This window comes from Lipotes vexillifer, unplaced genomic scaffold (assembly GCF_000442215.2).
Source record: "Lipotes vexillifer unplaced genomic scaffold, Lipotes_vexillifer_v1.1 scaffold182, whole genome shotgun sequence".
Taxonomy (NCBI): domain Eukaryota; kingdom Metazoa; phylum Chordata; class Mammalia; order Artiodactyla; family Lipotidae; genus Lipotes; species Lipotes vexillifer.
Genome location: NW_006798798.1, coordinates 7,757,582 through 7,767,353, shown reverse-complemented (window position 1 = coordinate 7,767,353; position 9,772 = coordinate 7,757,582). Strand labels below are relative to the sequence as shown.

The window sequence follows — 9,772 nt, the reverse complement described above, 5'->3', positions numbered from 1 at the left end:
GGAAAGAGTCCTAGGTTTCCTGCTTCTACAATATTTCCAACTCCCAAAACCAGGGAGTAAAATCACTCTAGAGCCTTCCAGTTTCTCCTTAGCAAGAGAAAAATAGCTGAATATTCTGCCCTTTCTTCTTCTACTATCTTTTCTAGGCAGTTCCCATCTTTTTCTCTTCTAGGCTGTGGTATGGATGAAGAGCAAAACTGAGGACATGGTGGAGAAGAGAACATTCTCCATGACCGAACGACTACCGCCCATCCAGTCCATGGTTCACACAGGTTCCTTTCATATCCTCGTGGTCTACTGTGGTGACCTGCTCCTGAGGCTCTTTGGGGACCACTTTCAGTCATTTAAACCCCTAGGTATAGTGCCCTGCCGCTTTAACATCAGCTGCCTCTGCTATGACCCAGAAATGAAGATGCTTCTGTCGGGAATCCTGGGGGCAGTGGTCACCTGGATCATGGAGCAGAGTGGCAAGGGTCTCCAAATAGCCCACGTGGTTTCCATGCCTGGTGATGAGCTTGTCCACAACATCATGTTGAACGGCCCCAATGGCTCCCTTGTAGCCCTGTGTGAGACTGTGGTGAGGGTCCTTGAGCGCCAGGGCCACGGCCAGCTGGCAGAGGTGAAGAGGTTCCCTTCCACCACCAGTGGCTCCTCAATCACCTGCTGCTTCACCTGTTTTGAGCAGGGCTTTCTCTATGCTGGAAACAGGACTGGGGAAGTCCAAGCGTGGAGCCTCCATCGGGGGCATGCACTCCACAGTTTCAAGGCCCATTTCTCATCGGTGATATGTATCTGCAGCCGGCCAGAAGCCCACACCCTGCTAACAGCTGGCCAAGAAGGCTTACTCAAGGAGTGGAACCTGACTTCAGGGAGTCTGCTGCGGCGGCTAGAACTTGGAGAGGAACTGTATCAACTCCAGTTTATTGATAGCACTACTTTCTTCTGCCAGACTACCCATTCTTTCTCCTTGTGCAGTCTGCCCTGCTTCTATAACCTCTTCAATGTCTGTGGCTCTGCTCCCCAGCAGATACGTCGGGTCCGCTGTGGCAATAACTGGTTCCGGATCCTGTGCACTACTGAGGATGGCTTGTTGCGCTTTGTGTCCCCACTAACAGGGAATCTTCTGGTTATCACTTGGCCCTTCTCAATCCTGGACAAGGCTGTGGATTGGGCCTATGACCCAGATAAAGAGGAGCTCTTTGTAGCAACAGGCAGCTCAGATGTGCTGGTATTTGACACAACCCGCTGCCCTTGCCCAGCCAAGTATCTTATATGCACCTCACCAGATTCTCAGGACTTGGTACAATGCCTGGCTTATGGGCATTTCCACCTGGGTCGGGGTCTAGAAGGACTAATGTTCTCTGGACACCAGAGTGGTGTGATCAGAGTGCTTTCCCAGCACAGCTGTGCCCAAATAGAGAAACTCATGCACTTTGGGGCTGTATTAGCACTCTCTACACTGCCTGGAGGGCTTTCTGGTTGCCGAGAAAACTCTTTGCTCTGTTCCTATGGAATGGATGACTATGTACACCTATCAGAAGCTGTGCTTGAAGGGGTGAGAGTGCAGCTGCAGCCTCTTGCCAGCATTCTCAGCAGCTGTCAACTAACACACTTGATACTCTTGCCCAAGTCTGTGAGTGCCATCACGGAGACTAACTGCCTGCGTCTCTGGAAGTTCCATGATTTTCTGTCCTCTGGGTCACAGGAAGGCTCAACGTTCATAGAGACATTGCCTCTGCACCAGTGTACCATCACATCTTTTGATGTCTGCCTATCCTTGAGTCTTTTTGTCACGGGTGGCAGTGATGGCTCTGTCCGGATCTGGAACTTCCATGGTAGACTCATAGCCATGCTGGACTCATCATTGCACTTTGGCCCACTCTGCTTTGCAAATGACCGGGGTGACCTGCTTGTCACTTTCAACCAGAGTCTTTATCTGGTGTCCTGTTTAAAACTGCTTCCCTCAGCCCTGCTGGCTCCCCTTTCCCTTATAGGTATGACAGATGAAGTGCTAGAAGCTCCTAAGCCTTTCATACCAAGCTTCTTCTTCTCCTTTGAGACCATGTTTGTGCCCAAGTATATCTGCTTTGGACAAGGGCAACAGCAATTAGTGGGTCTGGAGAACCTTGTCAATAATCGGGCCATCGCCTTTGATCGTAATGTGCCACACGTCATAGAAGAAGATGAGCAAGGGAGCCCTGTGTTACTCTCTTCCTTCAGACACGATTCCTTGTATAAGGAAGCTGATTGGACGCAGGTGAAAAAACCTCCTCATTCCCATTATGTGCTTCCTCCCCAGCTACAGCTGACTACCTGGGATGGACTCAACCCTTACCAGATACTGCAATACTACTTTGGTCATGGGCAGAAATGGCTCCTGGCTCCTGATGGCTACATCCCTAACTCAGTGATTCGTGCCCGTCTTTGGCCACAGGGCAGCCCAATATACCTACAGTGCAACCTGCACTCACCCATGCGGGAACTGGAACAGGTCAAGTCTCAACAATTCTTCTTCCGGCACGGTAGGGCAAGAGCTATAAGTGATGTAGGAGAATATGCACGTGAAAAGGAGGATGAAGACTTCCTTGAAATAAGAGCATCAAAGGATATAACTTACAGTGTCCTTACAGACTCAGCAAACTGCAGTTGGCTGGGAAGAAAGATGAGTGAAATAGCTATCAATAGCCTGATAGAGACAATTCTCAATATTATGATCCATGCTTCTCCACTGAAGTACCAGTGCTGTATTGGTGCACTAGGGCAAATCTTTGCCTCTTACCAGGTGTCTCCACTCCTGCGTGCTGAAACAACCCATCGTCTGTTGGATGATACAACCAATTCCAATCCACTGATCCGAGAGCTAGCATGGGAAGGGCTGAAGCGTCTAGGAATGATCACGCATCTCTTTGCCGTGCCTCTGGCCCAAAGACTAATGGACAAAGATGAAAGAGTGAGGAATAAGGCCCTGAGCCTCATGGCTGAGACTGGAATCCACTCTAAGACCTCACTCTTAAACTTGATCCAGAACCAAGATACTTTCCGGGAGATGCAGTAAGTTCTTTGTGCCTTCCTCAGTTCTTTACTAGCTTCTGATTTTCTTCTTCCCCTTTCCCATTTTTCCCTTCTCTGCCTTCACTGTCTCTTCATCTCTGTTCATTAGCTCTTCCTGTCCTTTTTCCTTGTTCATAGTCTTTTTCCATTCCTAGACTATCCTGATGATCCCCTAACTGCTCACTCCTTTCTCCATTTCTTCTTCTATTCCTGTTTGTCCTCTACCTCTTCAAGTGCCCCTTTTTCACCCTCTTCTACCCTTGAAGGCCCCATACAGGTCACGCCATGCATTACCATCTTGGCTTCCTAGACTTTTTCTTTCTTCTTCACCATTCTTTACCTCTACATACTCTGTCTCTGTTGGTCATGTTGTCAAGTCCCTTGCCTGTTCCATAGCTGTTCTTTTCTTCTCATTCTCCCTCTTGTCCCTGATTCAGCATGGTCCTTCCTCTCCTTTGACTTTCATAGGCAGGAAATGATTGGGGAAGAAACCCTGGACCATCTGCTGGGAATGCAGGCCACAGATCTCCAAATCCTTCATACCCAAGTGGAGCAGCGATTGAATGAAAACCTGATCTTATCGCTGGGTGATGAAAAGCCTACTTTTTCTTTAGATGTCTCAGGGGCTTCTGAACTTACCGCCCTTTCCAACCAACTTGATACAGCTCCTGAAGAACCTGAAGTTGCCTACAAGCCCAGCAAAGGCCAAAGATGGGGCCGAGTAGGAGGCAGAAAGCTTAGTATGTATGGGGTGATCTGGTTAATGCCTCAGGGTCCCCAAGAGGCAGGGTAGTTAAGGCTAACGTGGGTCAAGAGGTATCAGATAGGAACAGAGATAAGTGGAAAGACCCTTTCACAGAAAAGAACCTTCCTAGGAAGAATCCACCCAAATTCAGAGAGACTCCAAAACCTATCTCTGTAAGACTTGACAGAGGTCGGGGAGGCGGGGGAAGGAGGAGGGAAGGCACTGGGAGTAAAGCAAGGAGAATGCCTTTTTTTAAAAAAAAAGGCCTCAGCCCCCTGTGTTGCTACATCTGTTATGGCATTCCTCTTAGCTCATACCAGATTTTGGGAAGGGCTTCATTTAAGCCTCCCAAGCTTCCCTTATCCACATCTCCTGATTCTCCCTATAGCCCGAAAATTTTTGCAGAGCCTCAAGAAGATGAAAGAGACTGGCATAGAGCCAGGTCCCTTAGAGGGTGAAGGTGATCAGAGTGAAGCTGCATCAACTGAGGGGGAGGAGTGTACGTCTTCAACCTCCAGTATACTAAAGATTTCAAAAGATGATGAACAAGAGCCTCCAGGGATAGATGCCTCAAAGGATCATGTTGCATTGACCCTGAAGATGCTGAGGAAGATACGTGACAAAAGAGGCAGGAAAGCAACACTTCAGAAACCCATAAAGAGGCGCAAGAGGAAGACAATAGACGCTGAAGTTACAGTTGAGGACCCTCCATATCCTATAAGGAGAGAATCAGTTGTGAAGCTGGTGAAAGTCAGAGGGCAGAGTGCCCCTGGAGGTCCTGGCCACAGGACTACCCCTGGAGATGGCTCATCATGGCGGGACGATCTATGTCGTCTTATGACCCTGAGGATATCTGGTTCCCAGACAAAAATGTCAGAAGCTCTAAACACTGAGCTAGTGACTATGGCTCAGGCAGTGCTGGCAGATCGACGGCCCAGCTGGGAGCTCTTTCAGGAGATCTGCCCCCTGTTGAAGAAAGAAAGTAAGGAACTGCTTGAGGGCCTTGACTGGGATGTAGCCTGGCCAGAAGAGAAACCAGTTTTTCCTCATGCAGGAGCAATTAGAGAGAACATGGTGATCAGTGACAAGGAAGAGGAGACAAAAGAGGAGCAAGAGCGAAAGAAAGAAAGGGATGTGCAGGACTTGCGGGAAACCCAGGTGATTCCAAAAAAAGGCAGGAAAAAGAAAGTTGTTTTTTTAGAACCAGACGTAACCAAGGGAAAACGAATATCAAAGAAAGAAGAGAAGAAACCCTCTAAGAAGCCTTCTAAGCAGGAGGGGAAAGCAGTCCAGCAGGAAATAAAAGTGGATAAAAAAGAGAGGAAAAAAACCAAAGAAGAGGAGAGGGACGTGAGTCAGGAAGTGGGGGAAAAGGCCAAATTAGAGGAGAAAGTGGTTGAGCAAGAAGGAAGACCAGTTAAGGAAGAGACAAAGCTGTCTTGGCAGGAGTGGAAGAAGTCCTGGGATCAGTGGAAACAAGCCTACAGTGAGACGAGGATATCCTGGGATGAATGGAAGAAAGCCTGGGAAAGCAGGCATCTTCAGGAAGAGGAGAAGCTCCATGAGGAAGAAGAAAAGCTGTTCCCAGATGAGGAAGAGCTGGAGAGGGACAAGAAAAAGCAGACATGGGATGAATGGTCACAGATCTGGGAAAAGATGTCAGCCAGGGCCAGGGAGCAATTGTTGGAGGATGAGGAGGAAGTGACTCTGGAGGAAGAATTGTCTCAGGAGTGGGAAGGAGAAGAAGAAGCAGCAGCAGAAGAAGGAGAAGAGCTGATGACAGAAGAGCAGAGACAGATCCACCAAGAATATAAACAGGCACAGGTTGAGAGGAAACGGGCCCAAGTTGAAATAAAACGAGCCCAAGAAAAGAGGAAGCTGGCACAAGAAGTAGAGAAGCTAGCACAGGAAGAGAGAAAACTGGCTCAGGAAGAGAGAAAAATGGCCAGAGACTATGAGAAACTGGCCCAGAAAGACAGGAAAATGGTCCAGGCAGAGAGGAAACTTATCCAGAATGAGGAAAAACTAGCCCAAAGAGAGGAGATGCTAACCCAGGAAGCAGAGAAATTGGCCCAGCGAAGGAAGAAACTGGCCATGAAATTGGAGAAACTGGCTCAAGAAGAAGAGAAAATAGCAAAGAAAGGAGGGAAGCTAGCTGAGGTAAAAAAGATATTGGTCCAGAAATTGGAAAAACTGGCCCAGAAGGAGCAAGATCTAGCATGGCAAGAAAAGGAACTAGCCCAGGAATTGGAGGACCTGGCATGGAAAGAGGAGGAACTGAATCAGGAAGAGGAGGAACTGAATCAGGAAGAGGAGGAACTGGTCAATGAAGAGGAGAGACTGGATCAGGAGGAGATGACACTGGCCTCTCAAGAGGAGAAACTGAATGTGGAAGAGAAAGAAGTGGTCCAGGAAGAAGAACTGCTGATCCAGGAAGAGGAGAAGCTTGTCCAGGACAAGGAAAAACTGGCTGAGGAAAAGGAAAGACTTGGCCAGATAAGGGAGCAATTGATGGAGAATAAGCAAAAGTTGGCCGAGGAAGAAGAGCTGCTGATCCAGGAAGAGAAGAAACTGGCCCAGGACAATGTAAAATTTCCTGAAGAAGAGGAAAGACTTGGCCAGAAAAGGGAGCAACTGATGGAGAATAAGCAGAAATTGGCCCAAGAAGAAGAGCTACTGATCCAGGATGAGAAAAAACTGACCCAGGACATGGAAACACTGCCTGGGGAGGAGGCAAGACTTGTCCAGAAAAGGGAACAATTGATAAAGAATAAGCAAAAACTGGCCCAGGAAAGGAATAAATTGGTGCAGAGCAAGGAAGAACTCCCCAAAACCAAGGAGATTCTAGCCTGGAGGCAGAAGACTCTGGCTCAGGAGGAGAATCTGGCTCAGGAGAAGGTGAAACTGGCTCAGAGGAAAGAAAACTTAATCCAGCTCAAAGAAAGCCTCACCCAGAAGAGAAAGAAATCAGACCAAGAAAAGGAGAAGCTGGACATGTACAAGAAGAGACTGGTTCAGACAGAGAAGAAGCTGATGGAAGAAAAGGAGAAACTTTTCCAGAAGAAGGAGAAATCGGCTGCTATAGAGGAAAAACTGACCCAATTAGAGGAAAGCCTGGCTGAGAAACAGTACCAAATAGCCCAGGACAAAATGAAATTCGCTATGGAAAAGAGGGTGATATTCCAAGGACTGAAACAGCTCAGAGGTGACTGGTCTATTACTAAGGAAGAAAAGGCGTTGGGCATGGAAATAAAGAAATTGGCCTGGGAGAAGGTGAGACTGGCTGAGGGAAAGGAAACTCTCTTTAAAAAAGAGACTCAAGAAACTTTAAGACAGGGAAGACCAACTAAGGATGAACTAGAACTAATTAAGAGGAAATTGTCACTAGAGGAAAAGATACTGGTCTATGAAGATAGGATACTGGCCACAGAGCAAACAGACATTACCAAAGGAAAACTGGAGTTTACTAGAGGAGGGAGAGTATGTGCCCAAGAAGAAAGGAAGCTAGCCAAATTAATAAGGAAGTTGGCTAAAGAAAGCAAGGGCATTTCCAAGGAACCATTAAAAGTAAGCATCAAAATCTTAAAGATACTTCAAGGCCTTATCAAAAAAGAAAGGAAACTAACCCAGGAAGAAATAGAGATGACAAAGTTAAAGAGGTCATTCTTTACTAAGGAAAAGGAATTGAACAAGGTACAGAATGAACTTGATGCCAAGGAGTGGGATTTTTCTGAGGAACAACCAGAAATTGCCACAGATGAGAAGAAACTGGCTAAGAGGCAGAGAAAACTGGCCAAGGAAATGAGAAGATTGATAAAGAAAGAGAAAAAGATGACTGAGGAAGAAAGCAGATTGGCCAGGCAACAGAGAGAAGTCATACAGGAAGAAGAAGAGGATGAAATAATGGAGGAAGAAGAGGCAAAGCCATTCCTTAAACAAAGGTCAAGAAAGAGAAAAAAGCTAAAGAGAGTTGATTTGCAACAGGAAGAGTTTCTCAGTCAAGAGGATGGGGTGAAAAGTGTGAAAAGTGAAGAGAGCTTTTCTGAAGAAATGGAAAGCTTATTAGATGAAATAGAGCGAGAGAGTTTGTCTGGAGAGGAGGAGGAGGAGGAAGAGAAGGAGAAGAAGAAGAAGAAGAAGAAGGTGCAGGAGGAGGACGTGTTCGAGAAGGAGGAAAGCATGAGTGAGGAAGAGATGGAGCGTTTGAGTGAGAAAGAGGGGGAGGAAGAGGAGAGAAGCTCATTGGAAGAAGAGGTAGACAAGAAGAAAGAGATCTTTAAAAAAGAAAAACTACTTAAGTTACCAGGAGAAAGAAAAAAGGACTTAAAAGGAAGAGAAGCAGTCCCTTCTATTGAGAAAAGAATCCCCGAGGTCAAAGGCAGCGCTATAAAACTTGGAGTTCTGAAAAGCCCTTCCAAGCAACTGATCTCAGTAGTTCTGGGGAGGGAAGAGAAGATACCAGTGCCAGGGTCAACTAAACAAATATCCCGGGAAGATAAGGCCACAGTACTTGAGACGTCCAGGGTATTCCCAGGGACAGGGTTTTTGGATAAACAAGAACTGTTGAGGAAATATAAGCCCATACCTCTACAAGTTTTGGATACAGTTTTGGAGTCCCAAGAGCCTGACTTAAAGACCCCGTATTTATCCAACATATTGAAGAAGACCATGGAAGCTCATAAACTCCAAGGCAAACAACTAGGGGCCAAGTGGCAGTGGCTTCTGCAGCGTCATCCATCTCTGAAGGGACAGACTGAGGTACAATTACCTGTGTCCAAAATCCTGGCTGAGGAAATATATGCAGATGTAGATGTCGATGTAGAGTGGATCCACCATGTCCTAGAACAGATGGAGGCAGGAGAACAGCTTTCCAGGGATAGTTTCCACAGATTGTGCCAGCTTCTCAAAGACCTCACTGCAAAGGAAAACTTAGAGTGGATGCATCTGGCCAAACTTGAAGCCATTGTGTACCGTCACAAGCAGAACTTGGAATCACGAAGCACAAGTATCTCAAAACCCAGTAAGGAGCCCATGGGTCCAAAATACCTGAAAGTGATCCCTCCTATAAAAGGAAAGGAAAAGGGAAGCTGGCTAAAACCTTTGGCTGTCTCCACACCAAAGTCCCCATTAGCTACCAAAATGATTCCAGACCTGAAGGCTATAAATTGGCATATTCTAGGAGAGCCTTACAGGAGTGTGCGGGCAGAGCAGATATCCACTGCTCGCAAGGAGATGGAGATGCAACACCATTATCCTCCAACAAGAGACATTTTCACAGGTGCCCTTGACCCTGTGGAAAAACAAACCCTAGCACTAATGTTTCAAAAGGACTTCCGAGCTTTTAAGGATAAGGGCAGGTCTGCCAAATTGCCAAAGTTGGAAAAGAAGGCACAGCCCATCTCTAAAAAAAAGGACAAGGTGCCTCTATGGGAGACAGTTGTGGCAATGTACCATGTTTTGCGGATGTTGCAGGAGCGATACGCAAAAGACAGTGCTGCTTGGATGGAACAGTTCTACCGTCTCATGGACCTGTACCAACTTAAGTCCCCCAGAATCCAGAGGCTACTACAGGAACTGCTACTGAGAGGGAAACCCCAATCCCAAGAGATCATTTACAAAGAGGCCCTAAAGGCCATGGAGCTAGTTCCTGGGGAGCGGTTGTTCTACCACCTGTTCTGTGGTGGCTCTCACACCCCTAAAGGTCCTCTGGAGTTCCAGGAGGTGGTTCCCCTCCCAGGGAAGAACAATGTACGTACCATGCTCCCTATGGGCATTGCCCAGTATGGGATCTTAGAACTTGCCTGGAAAAGCCTGCCACAAGCTGATTTACACCTCACCAAGGAATTGCCCTACAACGTTGCTCCTACCCCCTAATTTGGGACTGAAGTGGCAGGACTTTTCATTCCCACCTGGAGAAAGGCCTTGTTACCAGAATTTAGACCTCCATAGGGCGGGCCCACACAGAGGTAGAGCCAT

The 9,772-nt window shown here is 47.2% G+C and overlaps 1 protein-coding gene across 1 annotated transcript in view; it reads left to right on the top strand.

The window, feature by feature from the left end:
• The window catches only part of WDR87 (WD repeat domain 87), an 11,329-nt gene extending 1,659 nt beyond the window's left edge, over positions 1-9,670 (top strand). The window contains exons 3-6 of the mRNA XM_007471105.1: positions 173-3,051; positions 3,520-3,791; positions 4,185-6,288; positions 6,541-9,670. Coding sequence (XP_007471167.1) covers positions 173-3,051; positions 3,520-3,791; positions 4,185-6,288; positions 6,541-9,670 — 8,385 coding nt within the window. The remainder of the gene's footprint in view (positions 1-172; positions 3,052-3,519; positions 3,792-4,184; positions 6,289-6,540) is intronic.
• Positions 9,671-9,772: the final 102 nt, after the last annotated feature.